We start from the raw sequence: 17,685 nt of genomic DNA on the forward strand, positions 1-17,685 counted from the left end.
GACCCTGTGTTTCAGAGCACAGTGTGGTTGAATGGTTCCTTAGTACTGATTTCCTTAACATACAGATTTATATCAGCTCATCATCTTGTTGAAGTTTGCACCAATGATGTATATATGTGCTGGACCAAAAGGCGGTAATGAGCCAACAGTGTGTAGGATGAAGCAGGCGGTTTGGAGCGCTGCCAGCCGATTCCCAAGGGATCTGTTACAGATGGACCAGTGAATTAGCAGGAGCAGGAAAAGCAGAAATGAAGAAGAACTTATAGAGCCAAAGTTGATATAAAACTGAAAACAATAAGCCAATCTGGTCCTGCTGTCCGCTATCACAGAGCTGAGCAGTTGAGTTTAATCATGAGCAGAGCCAGGAGAACATGGGTCAGCTTCAGCAGTCAGGTGACCATGATGCAGCAGCTGCAGACAGAACGTCTCTATGAAGAACGGGCAGTAATAACGAGGTGAGCTCTGGTCAACGTCCGTCAGAGCTACAGCTTTGTGCCTAATGATGACCTTCCATACGTTCCCAATGGTGTAAAACTCCGGAATTGCATGATGTTAGTTTGGCGTGATGTGCATTTTATTCTTAAATAAAGTAGAACCAAACCAGACATTCACCAGTGAGAGTGAAGAAGTGGAGAATCGCCTTCTGAGAAGGATCAAATGGCGCCCTACGCCACGGTGTTCCTGATGTGGTTTTATCTTCATTCCCATCCGGCTGGATGCACCGGTAATGTGTCATGGCTACATCACACCTTGAAGTCACATATGTCATTGACTGCCACAGTGCTGTCAACTCCACACTTGATGGCTCAGAGAAGCAGCAGCATTCACACAGAGATTGGCAGAAACACACCAAGTTGTGGCTGGAAGGGAGAGACTCCAGATCAGCACATTTCATCACACACCTCAGACAGTCACAGGATTCTTTCTCTAACAGTTTAGGGGAAAAAAAATCTTTAAAACATAAACAGGTGCAAATATATTTATGTTCCTTAATGAAAACAACTGGACCATGCTGTTTAGAGAGAGTTTCTTCCAGAAGAAAGGATCTCTGACGGTCCCCCTCCTCTGAGACCGGACCTCCTCTGGTGTCGGTCGACCTCTCCAGCTCCAACGCTCTCTGCTCAGTCATGTGGATCTCACTCACATATATTCTGCTCCGCTAGCAGCAGCATTCTTTTTGAAACCAAAATCTTAGTTGAAACGCCATCTCCAGGATGTCATCTTCTCCTAACTCTGAAAACCGGAAACTATTCCACCCTGTAACTTCACATCTAGCAAGCAATCATTGCTCATTAGACTCTAAAAAGGCATGTTCCTGTAGAGGCAGGTGTCTTTGTGCCACTAGAAGTATCCACTGCTTCAATTCTTTCCTGATGGGATGGAGACCCGGTAGAACCCGGTAGGACCCAGTAGAACTTGGCACAGAAGTCCCACTTTTAGGCAACAGCCTAAAAAAACGACTTTACCTCATTTTTCCCTCAGCCACACCGATGACAAATCCACAATCGTCTTCCACTGAGTCATGATAAAACCCTCCTGGAGCGATATAATCAAAGTAATCTCTTCAGTGTCTCTTCCAGCTGTGCCCAGTTGCTAATTCACAGTTTTGATTGCACAGCTCATTTTGCCTGATCAGGTTGTTTTTAATCTCAGTAGGAAAAGCAACAGGACTGGAAAACTTTGTCAAGGAGGCCAGACAGGAAGGGCTTCCTCTGGTGACCTGTTCACTGGAACACAACGTGGTGCCAGCGTCTGGAAGTGGGACTGAAAAAATGAATAAAAGCACAATGGCTAAACTGGAATCAACGTGTGGTTCATATAATACTGCATATAAAAAATGAGTGTATTTTTCAGGTTTAGGAAATAAATGGCTGGAACATTTAAGTTTAAAGTGAGTGAAGTGAGTCCAGAGATAGAGATGACACGACTGATGATGATGATGATGATGATGATGATGATGATGATCACAGCAGTCACAGTTTGCATTTACTCCAACTGTCACGATTTATTAAAGAAAGCAGGAGCTGGACTCTGAGACTTTTCCCAGACTGTGAGAGTTTGGGAGATGCATGACTAACCCGTACCTGTGTAGTCTGGCCTGAAAGGTCACTTTGTTCTGTTACATAAGCCGTAGCAGGAGGGATTTCTGACAGCCTGAGGTTAGTTCTTGCTGTTAGTTGACCTCTGCTCCACATGCTAGCACCGTCAGTAGTTTATGGTGTGGTGACAGCTCCCTCCATTCAAGGATTCCCAGTGGAGACATGAAAGGAACTGTCAGGGTTTTATGACTGCTTCAGAAAGCTGGGATACATTTATATGTTCATGTTTTATTTAGCTGAATCCAGCCGGCAGGTGTTGGAGACGGCAGGTGAACCAGCAGTGGTGGATGTGGGATAGAGAAAGACTTTGAGGATGGAGGCAGTTGGACCCTGTAGCTGATGATATAACGAATAATAATAATAATAATAATAATAATAATAATAATAATAATAATAATAATAATAATAATAATAAGAAGAATAACTTTTTCTCCCAATGATTTATTTTCACTAATCAACAAACATGCTTTTCTCATTTTTTCACAAACATGGGATTTTCCATCCCATGAATTCAATGAGGTTTTATTGTTTCTGTTAAACTAATACAACAACCAAAATCATTTGGATTTTGAATTTAAGTGAACAAAAAAAATAAATAAAAAATGACTAACATAAGGTTTAAATAATAAGAGCTAAATAGTTAATTCTCATTTATTATCTATATACACATTGCTGAATAACAGCAGATGAAATAATTTGTCCAGCACTGACATTTTTCAAAAAACAAGACACAAACAACTTCTCTGATATATAAAAGAGTTTAATAAATGTAATTCATCTTTACAGTTAAATACTCACTAAGCTAGTAACACTTAAATAAACTACTATGCAAAAGGTGAAAAAAGGACAAAAACTAATAAACTACTGGGGCCTATTTAGCATAAAGTAAGGATACTTAGGTAGGAAAAGGCCTTTTCTACCTAATGACTAGCTAGGTGTCTACCTTCAATAGCTAGGTTGGTAGGAGGGTTAAGGTAAGCAATATGATGTAAAAATTATGAATGGAATCATAAATGAGTTGCTTCAGCAACTGTTAGCAATATGCCCCAGGTATTAGAATAATACGTTATGAAATGTCGTATTATGAAATACAACATTTCATAATGTTGTATTTTCAACATTATGAAAATACAATGAAATATAATAATTGTACAAAGCGTCTGTATCTGAGCTCAGATAAATGTCTAGGTGGCTGAAATAGTCTGTGTTCATGTCAGGCTGATGCAAAGAGTCAGTTTGTGAGAAGTGCAGTCCTGAAGATCACTCTGTTCTCCCAACCAATCATAATGGCTCTAGTTCAACAGGGAAGCTCACCAGTCGTCATCTTCCTTTGGAGGAATAAATCCCGGTTATGTGATCCAACAGAAGGAAAATAAAACAACAACAACAACAAAAAGCTAGCCTGTTAACAAGAGAACTATTACTCAATAAGGTCACATTTCTATCTCATTACAGGGCCATAAAGACATTAATAGAAGTGCTTTAATTTAAAAGATAAAAATGTACAAATTTCTAATAATTTTTTACAGTACGGCTTAATCATTAAATAGCTTTTTAAATCCAAATCAGCTAATATTTATATTCTATGCTAAAACTGTCACCATGTTTTGACAGTTTGTTCTGAGACAGAAAATCAGTGGAAAAAATTTTCCTTCTCTGTCTTCTCCCAGTGCAAACAAGAAACAACCAATCATAGCCAGGAGGCGGGTCTTAGCGCCGTCAATCACAACCTCACATCTCCCATTGCCCCCTCGCTGTCTGTTAGCACAACATATTTTCCTAGATCCTGTTGTGAATGCTAGGCTAGTTAGCGTGGCGTTTGCTCCTTAGATTTTACAGAAAATTTGTCATCATTTTTTATTCTTGGATTTTTTTAAATTTGTTAAAATTTATATATGTCCAAGAATGGTTGTCCTTTTTTTTCCTTTCTTTTTTTTCATGGGATTGCATTAAACCCCTGATGGATCAGCTGCTATAAACATTCACTGTAAACTCAAACATGGAGAATAAAAGCGTGTAAAGGCTGAATGTCACCTCTGCTTGTTTGAGTCTTGTTTTGTGTGCAGTTCCCACATTGTCTCTGTCCATGCAGGTCTGTTCCTGGCTTCCTTCACAGCCCAAAAATCCTTTAGGTCAGGTAGGGATTCTAAACAGATGACAGGAGTGAGTGTGAATGTGTTTGTCCCTGTTTTTGTGAGCCAGATTCACTCCATCTCCTCCTGACAGGGAGCAGAAATGTTTTAACTTTCAAAGTGTCTGGGGAGCATAAGTCAAATTAAAATCACAATATGTTTAATTTGATCAGTTTGATCTGCTTTAACTCACAAATGTTGGCAAGCTAGCACGCTTAATGAAGCAAACTGCTGCAGCCACAGGTCTGCTATGATGCACTGGCTGCAGAGTGTCGTCTGCTGGATGATAAAACACAGAGCTGCACAGCAGGTGTAGCATAATTAATCCCCAGGTTTGTTCACCATACATTACCATGCTGACCTTCATTCTCCAAAGGAACCGTAAAAGAACCATTGTTAATTGGAATCCATTGCAGGAATGGTCAGGGGAAAATAACATACTAGCTGCACAGCATTGGTCATTTATCTGCATCCTCCACCCAAAGTGAGTTGCAGTAACATGAATCCATGCGTTTCTTCTTATTTTTTTGCAAAGTTTAAAGTGCAGTCATGAGCCATACAGTAAAGCCAGCAGTGATGCTTTTGTTCAGGTGTATTGAGGGTTTGTTGAGTTTAAAGCTGCAACCATTAGCAGCAGCTTTGCTGTAACACCTGTAAACCGTTTAAGGAGGAAACGAAGTACGGTCCCTAAAGACAGAGAGTGGAATTGTCCTACTGTAATTAGATGAAGCATACTAACTTCACTTGTTCTCATTGTAATAAGGCCAGCGGCAACAGGCTGCTGCAGTTTAACATGTCACCAGGGGAGCAGAAGACAGGAGAGCAGGTCTGAGAGGTTGCCAGCGACGGTGCATTTTTGTTCCAGAAACAAGCAGAAAATGTTTCGTAAGCGAACAGAGAGTCTGAGGACAGACTCTGGCTGAGCGCCAGAAGTTTTGAGTACAAGCGTTACACGTTTTGAGAAGACAGACATGAAGTCCTGTTTTCTGACTGAAAATGTGTGTTCCTGGATTATGGTAGAAACATTCCCCCATAAAGATCCCAACCTGACCATCAAGCAAATAATCTTGTCCCGGCCTGGGTTCAGGCTATAAGTGCAAACTCTACTCAGAACCCGGCGTGGTTGGGATTTTTTAAGTCCTGCTGCCAATGTTGAGCTTAATCTACCTGGATCAGCCTGTAATACCCAGACTAGATCATGTTTTTAGGTTTTTGAGATAATACATATTTTATATTCTTGTCGTTTTGGGGGCAAAATGAACTATGCAATGCATTAGGCTATTATGCACTATGGGATTAGAGAGTAACAGGACATTATTTCTCCTGATATTTGTAGCTGTGGTTATTGAGCGTTGTTGGGTCTAACTAACAGAATGAGTGGGAATTCTTTTGTGGACGTGTTTTTGTTTTTTAATGCCTGCTGCAAACCAATTTCCCATTGGGTTACCAATAAACTGAACTAAAATGGGATGTTCTGTGCCTGGTACCGGACAACCTCAAAATCACAACAATAGTTATTGTAACTCAGCATTAATGTTGTTAATTTGCAAACGGGTCAGAATACTTTCAAAATTCTGTACCTTTTAGCACCTTGCAGTCGATGAAAGAAATTATGCAGGGATGCCATTAAGTTGAAAATCTACATTTATGTAGCTTCACCGAGTCTGTATCACCTGCTAAACATGGACAGCCTGGAGGCTCACAGAAACCAAACCATGTAGTATACAGATAAACTTTATTAGTATCAAAATCACCAAATATGCAGTAATGTTCATAATAAGCACGTTTTCTACCAGTACACTTGAATGCTTTTACCTTATTGCGACATTTATAACTCCTACTGTCTCTACCTTACCCTTCTAAAATATAATGCTCAGTTTGTAGGTGATGGAAATCAAAACAGACGTTACATAAGCACATTATTTTCCATCGTTCCCCAAAATACAATCAGAGCCCGACTGGAGGTCTGAGGGCTTTTGGAGCAGCATCCATTCATCCATCCATCACCCTCATCAAACCCAATCAGGCTCCCAGCCGAGCCCCGGCAATCTTCATGGGAGCCGGCAGGAAGCAGCGGAGAGGACCCAACAACTCTCATTAATAATTTAATCTGTCGTCCGTTCTTAATAACAAAACAACAGGAGAGGAGAGGCAAAGACAAATGATTTGATTCGCGCAATTATGTTCTCAGGAAATGGAAAATGGCTGCTCCAGTGAGCAAGTCGTGTGTGGCGTTCGAGCACAGATCTGTTTCCGTCAGCTCCTCTGCAACAGATCTGTGCCCATATGAATGCAGAGCCTCTTGACATCTGAGTTATGTTTTTCATGCCTGAGGGTAGTCCTCCGCTTCTCGGGGAAGATTGCTGGAGCTCTTCCAACATGGCTCTCTGTTTGGCTCCTTTAAACAAACAGCAGCTGCTTTTCTCAAAGCCTCTTGTGAAAAACTCACCACCCCCCTCAAAAGATTCATTCTACCGTTACTTGTCTTTGTAACACTTTGAGGTTGCGCATAATCAAACAATTTTTTACATCAGAGATAATCAGAGTAAATATGAAAAGCTGTTTCCCATGGTATGTAAGTTTTATAAACAATATGTTTTTCACATTATTTCGAAAAATGTCATTATGCTGTGGCAGTATAACAAAAAAAAAGATCTCCTCCACTTCCTCCCTGTGCTCTCAATAACCATCTGCAGAAACGCTCCGTTCGCTCCCAGTCAGAAACAACCAATCAGAGTCAGGTAAAGGGTCTTAGCGCTGTCATCATGCTCATCTACACACTGCTCAATGTGCTGATGGTGGAGAAACAACTTACCGTTGTGAGAAAACTGTCATCGACGGCTATGCTAACTAGCTTGAGAGCTCATGGTGGGTCTAGCTATAGCCTAGCAGAGCGCTAGTGGGAGGGTGTGAGCATACACCAGGATGATTGACAGTGCTAAGTCCCTCCTCCTGGCTCTGATTAGTTGTTTCTGACAGACCAGTCGATTTCTACATTGCCTGTAAAACCAGAGGAGGAAGCAGAGGAGCTGGATGGTGACAGTTAACTAATATGTTAAAAACATATTGTTTATCGAAGTTACAAACGTTACAAACTTTAAAGAAAAAGATCAGACGAGCATGGCCTTGTGCAAAAGGCCATGTTGTCCCGTAAACCTAGTGGTTGTTTTGGCTCTGGCTACAACAGCAGCATCAAGCATTTGCCAACTGGCAGTGAGTCTTTTACATCACTGCTGGCATAATGTTATGTTTTTTGAAATGCTGTTAGTTTCACACCAGCTGTAAGAGGACAGACAGATCATACAGGATACAAAAAAGGATAACATGTTACTTTTTGAGACCCTTTAACATTCTCCATATTGTCAGATTCTATCAAATTAGTTTCTAGATTCTTTTGGTTTGGCAGCTGATAGGCTCAGGGAGTGGTGGGTGAAAATGGCCTGACATTGTGGTTTATTATGTTGGTATTTCATGATTCAACCAGAGGAAGAAATATGTTTTCACATCAGACCAGGTTGGGTAATACAGGTTTTTTTCTTTAACATCAAAAATAATCCTTTGGAAACTACTTTTTATATTTATTCAGCTCTGTCTGATATTAATATTTGTTCAATGATCAGAAACATCTAAATGAGGAAGAAAATAGCAAAAGCAGAACAAATCTGTAAGGGAGCAAATACTCCACGCAGCACTGTTGGCATCACAATATTTGTACCTGAGACCGATGCTTCTAAATATTTTGTATGATAAGTTATAAACTTCGATATCAATTACCAATGTGTTCTTGTAACAAATTTCCTACCCTAAAGTTTGTGGCTGTTCTAAACATCCTTAAAATGTAAAAAATATCAAACTGGATCCAAGAATGGATTATTGATTACTAGAAACCTGCTTTCAAATTAATGTTTGCAAGAGGCTTACACCATATGTGGACAACAGAATAGTGTGTGGATACTTGTGATAATAAGAATACAGACTACAATAAATAAATATTAATAAATGTCATTTGAGTCACATAAAGCTGTTGCTGAGCTGAGCTGCAGCTAATGGATCACCATGTCACAAACGGCAGCTTTTCTTTTCGACGGTCGGAGAACTGAGAAAGTGTGCAACTATTTTCCAGGATCTGACCTTTAGTCAAAGACAACATTAAAAAAAAACAAAAAAAAAAAAAAAGAGAAAGCAGCGTGGCTCATGCAAGCGTTTGGTGCAGCGACGAACTCCAGCAGAATGTAAAGGAGCCATGCAGTGAGCGCGGCGCTCTGTGTCCCTGGGCTGTTTCTGCTCTGCGACGACAACGCCGTGTTCACAAAAACAATATCCTCCAAAGATATCACAGAGTAACACAATACTGAGAACAGTGGTCCTTATCTTATGCATACAAATAAAGAAGTGAACAAATTCACACAGAAATATCATCAGACAGCATATCGCCTCAAAGGAGAACAACATAGAAAACAGTTGAAGGATCACAAGCAGAAATCTGCACCTAGATCCGTTTCACTGCACGCAAAGAGATAAACACAAAGACGTCACAACATTTTTCATGGCAATAGATAAAACTAATAGCATTTATAATAACTGTGAACAGCAACTTTTAACATGGAAAAAAGAAGTTTGTTCTGCGAAAGAGTTTAAGTAAATTTTACTGATTTAATAACAAACCAACAAATCATTATCTTATTTATTGGAGCTGTTAAAGTCTGTTCTCAGGGTTTAACAAATCTGTTGAGTTAGGCTGCCCTTTTAACAACAGTATGCAAGTTTAAGCAGATAATGAGCAATAAAATAACATGAGAGAACTGCATTCACCCAGAGAAAAAGCCTCCTAGGTCTCATCTCAGTGATTCTCTTAAGGTTCCGTCATGTGAGATGAAGTAACTGAAGCACAGAGCGCACACACATCGGGCTCTTACCGATGTCTTTATGGGTGTTTTATGGAAACACTATGGATCATGTGACGGTACATCAGAGGTTCCAGACGTTTCAGAGTGGCTCAATATTGCCGTGGCAACATATCCTGGTCATAGATAGAGTTTGGTGGCTGCCTATCCAGGAGGTGTTATTAAGTGTTATTTTAACTCGATCTGGTGGACAAATACAAACAAACACTTTCAAAATGGAAAATATGCATCTGAACATAAACAAACACTTCAGTGTATAGATTTATCTGCCATGTTGTTGAGCCAATGAGAAAATAAATCCTGTTACAGCATAAATATTCCGTCTATGACGTTTCCTCGCTGCAGTCTGTATTTTTCCATGTGAATGCAGTGCCTCCTTTACATCAAAGAAAACTTTGAAAAAATATGAGTCAGGTTTTACAACTGAGAACAACGTTGAGGACAAAATTAAAAAACACCCATCAGTGCATCAATGTAATCCAGTCTGTGAATTTCCTCCAACATGTTGAGGGAAACCAGTCACTCCCTGCTGTCAGCTGCGATTATTGCCCTCACCGAAAAGCAGTGAAACTCTAAACACTATAAATTTACTAATATATTTACACTCCTAGTGGCCTTATGAAAACATCTTTGTGTGAGATAATGCTATCGTGGACACATTGAGACGAAGAGTGTTAGCATCCCAGCCTGTTATCTGTGAGCTGCAGGCAGAGCTGGAAATGCCCCCGATGTGCTACCATGAACGCTTCTTCCAGTTCAGTCGACCAGCACAGATCAGAAAGAGGCAATGACTCGACGCAATGTGAACGGACGCAGTCATCCACGACCGTGACGCTGACGCTTTTATTGAGCGCTGAGAAGGATGGATGTGAAGTCAGGAGGAATCACACCCCTTCCTCCGAAACAATCTGAAATACTCCGCATTTCTCAACTCTCTGACAGAGCAGAGAAGAAGGAGGTAAAAATAATAAGAAAAGACCTCAAAAAAAGTCTCAAGCTGCTTCCCTTCCTTTCGTATCTTTGTGAGGACATATTTGGTGTGAAGCTGCAGGCTTTCAGAGGGGAAGTGGAGGGTAAATATAATGGAGGACACGGCCAGCTCAGCAGAACCTTCATACAAAGCGTTGTAAACGTCAATCATCCTATATGACTCCATGCGTATTCAGCACCGGCAGCTTTAAAATTCTCCAATTAAGTAAAAGTTTCAAATCAGCACTCTGCAACACCGAGGCAGCTTGTTGTTTAGACGGAGGTTCGACTGCCAACGTTGCTGATTCAGGGAGTCCAGAAACATTGTTTCACACAGCAGTGTGTTTATAAAGATGTCGTCTTTATTGTGGTTTTGGTAAACATAAAGTACTCAGATGTCTTTTTGCACCCAGAGCTACCGATCTGATGAGTTGTGCAGGTATGGATGGACTAAAATCCCTGATAGGATGAAATCCAGCTGTTCTCTGCTTTTTCACAATGTAATACACAAAGTCATCAGAGGAAGGCACAGGAAGGGCTTCGGTGTGAAAGAAAGACAAACTTTTATATTTTCGTACTATTTCCCATCAGGCTGTTTCCTTATCAACATCTTTTTTGTTGGTGTTTTCTAGAAAAACAATCTTTTTATTTCTAATTTTCAAAAAAGTTTCTCGTAAATGGGCCATCGTGAAAACACTGAAAACAAACCAGGAACTTCACCAGGCCTGAACGTAATGCTTTGACTGGGCCACCAAAATACAGGAAAAGAAGAGAAGAAGAAGTGGAGCGTGTGCACAAAGCTGATGCGTTGACACACTCGGGGTAATGGGGTCAGACTGGAGACAGAGGTCAGACATCCTTTTCAAAAACAGTTGCATGGATTTTCAGCAGCACTGCCCCTCCCCTACATGTTGCTGTGCACACTCAATCAGCTGGCTGACACACACAAAAAAATAGAAGGCCATCCATTATTACACTAATTACACACTGTTCAAATAACTGCCTACTGCAGGATCACCACAGAGGAAGATAATACAGCTGAACAACATCGACTACTTATTTGACTCCAAAAAAGTTTCTGTATAAAGAGTACAACTGACAATAGTAAATACTCGGTGCACGAAGCATATTTCAACACATTAAGAATCACAACAAAATGTAACGTTGAAGTGTTTTGTTTCAGAGTCACCAGTTTGTTCCCACAACTTTCTATTTATTACAGCTATTTATTCCTTTAAGGTTTTATGTCATATCTTATTTCTACTTATTGTGGTTCTAATCGAACATGTGATTGATTATGATTTCTGATCAAATTGACAGTGGGAGGTATTTAGTTTTATTTGAATGATAAAACTAAATACTAATTCTAAAAACTTATATATGGGAATCAGATCACTTTAAATTTCTGGAGCCGTTCTAAAGACATGTGAAGGCCTCATGAGGTCTGGAGCTGAGTCTTCAGTCCATTGATGTAAACCTATTTACAACCATGAAACAGCTCACTAAAGGAAATTCTCATTTTTGAAGAACCACCAATTTATTTCTATTTTTGAGCTTTAAAATTAAATTAAATAATAATGATTAAAAAAATATACATAATTCTTTGGGAATAGAGGATGAATACATTTTCTTCAATGTGGTAATATTTGTAGATTCCTAATGACAAGAAAATTAGATCTGAAGATAAATTATGTTTTAATCATTCTGTTGTGATAACTCAACATTTTTCAATAAAAAAACGGAAAAACTGCCAACATCTCCATTTGTTATTATGTCTATAGTTAAAAACACAACAATGGACCCCCAGTATTTGTGTGGTTTGGTTAGGGACCCCAACTACCCAGGAATAGATAAAATCCACAAATACATTATTCCCCCTCTAAAAGCGAATTTAACTACATAACATAATAGTTAAAACACCAGATATACCTTAATATGCATATATATGAAACCATCTTAGCACAACCACAAAAGCTAATATCTACAGTCTTCCTCCTCTACTATCTTGGGGGTTCAACCAATCAACGCCAAGGAAAATGAATGATGCTTCTGGATTGACTGCTTTGCAAATGCCAGCCAATAGCGTGTCAAGTAGCCGAGATATTTAAGCGTCCCAAGCTGCATTTTCTTTAGAATATTTCAGATATGCTCCATGAAAAAAATCCATGAAAATATGAATTTTATGCAAATATAATTTGCAGTTATATTCCAAAGAAAAATCAACGAATGCTAAACTGCTAATAGTCGGGACTCCACTGTAGTCGGCCGTAGACAAAGTTATTAAGAGCCACTGTGGAGAGTCTATGGAAGGGATGAAAAATATATGTTTTTTGATTTTTTTTTTTTTACATATTGACATGGATCTGATATATATAAAACTGTGCCGATATTAACAACCAATGTTTGTTTTCATGTTTTTGCCACTGGTTTCTGGAGGCTGGTCATGTAGTATTTATTTGGACATGTGACAGGGACAGACATAATGTGAAGGATTGTGGGGTGTTAAGCTGAAATTAAGTCAGCTCTGTGATCATTTCTTTTAAGGTGTTGAAAGGATAGTGAAATATATATTTATATAGATGTAAAATATCTGTAAATATCAGTTATCAGCCATAACAGCGATATTAATATTGAATATCGATATCGTCAAAAACTTTACCATCGGTGCATCCCTAGTGCAAAGAGCCACTCGTGGCTCCAGAGCTGCAGGTTGCAGACCCATGAGCTGGAACACAGACACCAGCAGAGCAAAGTTAAAAAGATATTTTCATAAGAATCACAACATTTTTTCAAATAGCCTGCTGTGTCACCTCAATTTAATCTTCATCCTTGACATGCCCAGACCTCCTGATTTAATGAAAGTGTTAATTTAGCATTCTTTACGAGTGACTATGCAGCAAAAATTAAAACACCTAGAAATAATTACAGATAGCAGACCTTATAGCTGCAGTAATGTATTAATCTATGATGTCATTGAAGCAGCAAAAGTAATGGCTGACGCTTGCTTTCAAATGAAAGTTGTTAGCTAATGTTTTATATTTTATACATTTTAGTTTTTATGTATTTGTTTAAAAAATGCCAGAAAAAGTGGCATTTCTGCTCAAAAGATATGATACAACAATAAATCTCCAGTCTCATCAAAAGACACCAAGAAAGACCATGAATGTTAAAGTCCAACTCCGGGGAAGCAACACTGAACCACCAGAGGGCGCCTTTCAAATCCTACTGTGTTCCTGTCAAACAGCTCAAAACGCTTCAATAAAAAAAAACACGGAAAGGAAGAAACTAAGTATTGCCTTTACTAATCATTGCTACGTTGTAAGATTTAAGTTAAATCTTAAAAATAATATTTTTTAAGATTACTAAAAATATTGAAAATAAGCTAAATATACAAATAAGTCTATGCATCACCTACTTCATATGAAGGTTGTCTACCTGCAGATCTTCACAGGCTACCAAGGGAAACACGCTTTGAGCTCAACACATGCAGCTAAAACACACACAGGTGGTAAAAAAGGCACCTGTGCGCCAGCATTTCAAGAAAGAGCAGCTAAAACCGCCTCAGCGGGTCTGTCTGCCGCACACCGCCGCCAGGCAGACAAACATGCGCGGGTGTTCAGCTACTGCCGACTCCGTGAGAATGCCAAACAAAAAGTCTCTGCGCTGCAGAAGTGACGTCCCACTGAGGATGTGTGGCTTATAAAAGGCCTTCAGCTTCTGATCTACAGTTAGTTGTACAGTAAGTCTAAGAGATTTCACCTGAGTTCATACAAGTCTGTACAAAATACTAACACGTTTACCTGGAGGTTTAACTCCAAAAAACAAAAGCTTCAGCTCATTCAATTTGTAAATCTAAATGTATTTTACCAATAAAAGCTGTTTCTTAACACAATGCCAGACAGAAAGGTTGAAAACCTGTTCCTAAGATGCTTTGATGACTTATTTACATATAAGCTCTGCTTCCTTTAGTAAAAAGCTTTATCACGTGGAAAAAAACCGACTAAATTTTTTTCTTAAAAGTCTCCGTCTTAGAAGAGCTGAGTAGTTTACTAAAGGCAAGGCAAGGAAAACAAAAGCTTTGCTCTAAAGTTTACATGGAGATCTTTCTGTTGTCTGCTGTCGGTCTTTCAGCATCACTGACACATTTAGGTTTGCAGCTCCTCCTGCTTCCTGTCCGCTTCCTCCTCTGATCCCCCAGAGTCAGGCAGACAGTGAAAATAGGTAAGAGTTTGAAAAAAAACCCCGACCTGCTGGGTGTGTTTCTACAAGGCCACATTCTGCCTTTTCAGAAGGTTCTAGAAAAGAAAACAAAAAAGACACCCTACTGCGCTGCTGCTGCTCCAGCTCTGCTGCAGAGCCAGAGGCCCGCGAGGCCAACCAAGAGGGCAGGGGCCCAATGGGATCCAAACACCCTGTCACCGTGCAACAGTAGGCTCAGACTCGCTATAGCCGGCTGACAAGCCCGAAGTTGAGTCGGCAAGGTCACAAGAGGTCATCGTAGTCCAGCAGCTTGGAGTGCTGACGGCTTTTCCAAAGGCGGTACAGGCGGAAGTCGAAGTACATCTCGATCATCTCTTTGCCTGCAGGGCGACACATGGGAGACAGAAGGTCAGCCGACCACGACGCTCACCTCAGGAAAACCAGATGGCACCAGCACCAGCTTCCTGCTGCGTTTACAAACCCAGTGACCGTTCAGGTCATTTAGCAAAAATAAATCCCATTTTCTCCAAACTGGTTGATCTTCTATTATGGAACTGCTGGTAACAATCCGGTTTAGTGACTTTGTTTCATAATGACAATGCAAAAATATGTCTCGTTTCTAAAGTATAGTAGAGCTTCCATATCATCACCTTCCTCAATACATCTATTGGAAAGTAGGAGGGAGTAATTTTTTTAATTTATAACTTATCAAAAAGACAAATTCTATCCAATAAAAGCCACAGGACTGACTTCCAAATCTAGACAGAATTAGCTTATTTTAATTGTTTCTGAGATAAAGAAGTATTTGCCACATAATTTAATGGGAATCTTGACTACAGCTTGGGTCTTATGGCTTCCTTCACCCTAAAGAAGCTGACTAGATAACTACCGTACCCGTATAGGAAAGTGAACGCTGTGATCCACATGGGTTGGTGCCGATGGAAGCTTATTTAATGACTGTCAGTCCATTGATGAATGACTGAGATGTCGTCAGATTTCCTGGCAGTAATTTGATTGCTGCAGGCAAGAAGTGGGTCAGCGAGCTGCAGTCTTTGACTTTGTGCTGTGATGTCATTTTTTATGAGCCCGGAAATTTTCAACACACTGGGGCTGAGAGATCTTGCCAAAAAAAAATGATTAAAAAAAATATTATATATATATATATATATAACTTATCAACTTATAACTTTATTTTTTTATTTTTTAAACACCTCCATAATGATATCACAGATGATGTTCCACAATTGCTGCTTTTTCTTTTTTTTTATTTGGACAAATAAATATGTACCTTAAAAGCAAAGCTATTAAGTCGTTTTCTTTGGGGTTTTTTTTTTTTGGTTTTTTTGCTCTTTTTTTTTTGCTTTTCTTTATAAACCGTTATTAGAGTACAAAATATAATCACATAAAAATATATCCAAAAATCACACAATAAGCTTGCATGCATCAAAGAAAATAGAAAACAGATAAATATAAATGCCAACTAATTTTGGGCAACAAAAAGAACAGTTTGAAATAAGTTACCAACAGTAAATAAAGACAACTAAATACACAAATGAAGCAAACTTTTGATACTGACTATTAATAGTGAGTTTCATATAATTTTTCTTACGACTTCACTATTTTGTTTTATTTATTAGCATCTAATGATGAAAAGATTGCCTGAAAAAGATTGGGGCTCTAAAAGAGCCCCAAGTGTTCAGATAGTCATTAATCAAGTTAATGAGAAAGTGTGAAGAGCTCTTCATTTATCTTTTATTTTCAAGCATCTAGCATGCTGAGCTGAGTGATTATGCATCATTGTAGATGGAGTATTTATTAAATTATCTTAGTCCTTTATCATTTGATCATGTTTTAGCTAATTATTTATTTTAGACTTGCATTTAAATCAAACACAATGCTTACATTGTTTCCTCTGGCATTTAAAATGTTTGATTTTAATGTTTCAATCATTTCTGTTCCTATATTTTTTTCTGTAAAGAGCTTTGAATTACCTTCTGAATATTAGTGTTCACCAAATAAACTTGGCATTCATTGCCTGAAGCTGTATAGATGCTTTATTTAAAATTTGTGAGAGACTCTGACATGTCCAGAAGGTCTGGACTATACCTGATGACCGGACAGTGTATCATCTGATCATCAGACCCGTTTATCTTACTAACACATAATATAGTGGTAAATATATAGCATAGCAATTCTGGAGTATTTCTTTCCTATAACTTTGTGTTTTTGTACGTCACTGAAACAAAAAGCAGATATATAATAGTTTGATCGCCGTATTAACTAGCAACTACTTACATACTGTATTACGTCGAAAGTCAAGTTTGAGAAACACGGCAAGAATAGTGTGTATATATATATATATATATATATATATATATATATATCCATCCATCCATCCATTTTCTTTACACCCTTGTCTCCTAGTGGGGTCGGGAGGGTTGCTGGTGCCCATCTCCAGCTAACATTCCGGGCGAGAGGCGGGGTCACCCTGGACAGGTCGCCAGTCTGTCGCAGGGCCACACAGAGACACACAACCATGCACACGCACACTCACACCTAGGGGCAATTTGGAGAGGAAAATTAACCTGACAGTCATGTTTTTGGACTGTGGGAGGAAACCGGAGTACCCAGAGAAAACCCACGCATGCACAGGGAGAACATGCAAACTCCATGCAGAAATCGAACCCAGAACCTTCTTGCTGCAAGGCAACAGCTCTACCAACTGCTCTACTGTGCACTGTGCATATATATATATATATATATATATATATATATATATATATATATATATATATATATATATATATATATATATTAGTGATGGGTAGATGAGGCGTCATGTATCGTTTCGACACATAGCAAAACTGTGTCAATTCTGTGTCGATACTGTGTCACTCAATAGTGACACTTGTGGACAATAAAAATTCCAACAGGCATCGTAGTGATTTGATGACCTAGTCTATACAATAAGATTTAAGTCTTTGTATTATTTTTGAATATTATATATTGTATTATGTCATATATTCAGTTAAAATTTGATATACAGTCAATAAATAATGTGAACATGTACCATAAAGTGAAATTTTAAGTGAATGTGTTTGGAATGAGGATGCTGCAGAGGATCACGTTACTGTTTCTTTTTTCACAAATTTTATTTTAAAAAGTTTTTACAACATTTTGAAATTTAGTCTGTTACGCTTTTTTGATAAAACTTTTCCTGCTGTAGAAAAAAATTAAGTAAACACTACGTTTAAAGCGAACACTTGTTTTTCTAAGGGGTGGCGTTCCGAAAATAACCCGTGATAGACGGAATCCGTGAAGTAGTTACCTTTAGCTTTTACAATTATTATACAGCATAATTAAATACTCTACACTGAAACC

General features: G+C 38.9%; 1 protein-coding gene across 3 annotated transcripts in view; it reads right to left on the reverse strand.

The window, feature by feature from the left end:
• Positions 1–5,949: 5,949 nt before the first annotated feature.
• nsmfb (NMDA receptor synaptonuclear signaling and neuronal migration factor b) overlaps positions 5,950–17,685 on the reverse strand; it is a 66,580-nt gene continuing 54,844 nt past the window's right edge. For all 3 annotated transcript variants that reach the window (XM_081611270.1, XM_081611269.1, XM_008417324.3), the window contains one exon: positions 5,950–14,684. In XM_081611270.1, coding sequence (XP_081467396.1) covers positions 14,587–14,684 — 98 coding nt within the window. In that variant the 3' untranslated portion in view covers positions 5,950–14,586. The remainder of the gene's footprint in view (positions 14,685–17,685) is intronic.

Source organism: Poecilia reticulata, chromosome 9 (assembly GCF_904066995.2).
Source record: "Poecilia reticulata chromosome 9, P_reticulata-male-v2, whole genome shotgun sequence".
NCBI lineage: Eukaryota > Metazoa > Chordata > Actinopteri > Cyprinodontiformes > Poeciliidae > Poecilia > Poecilia reticulata.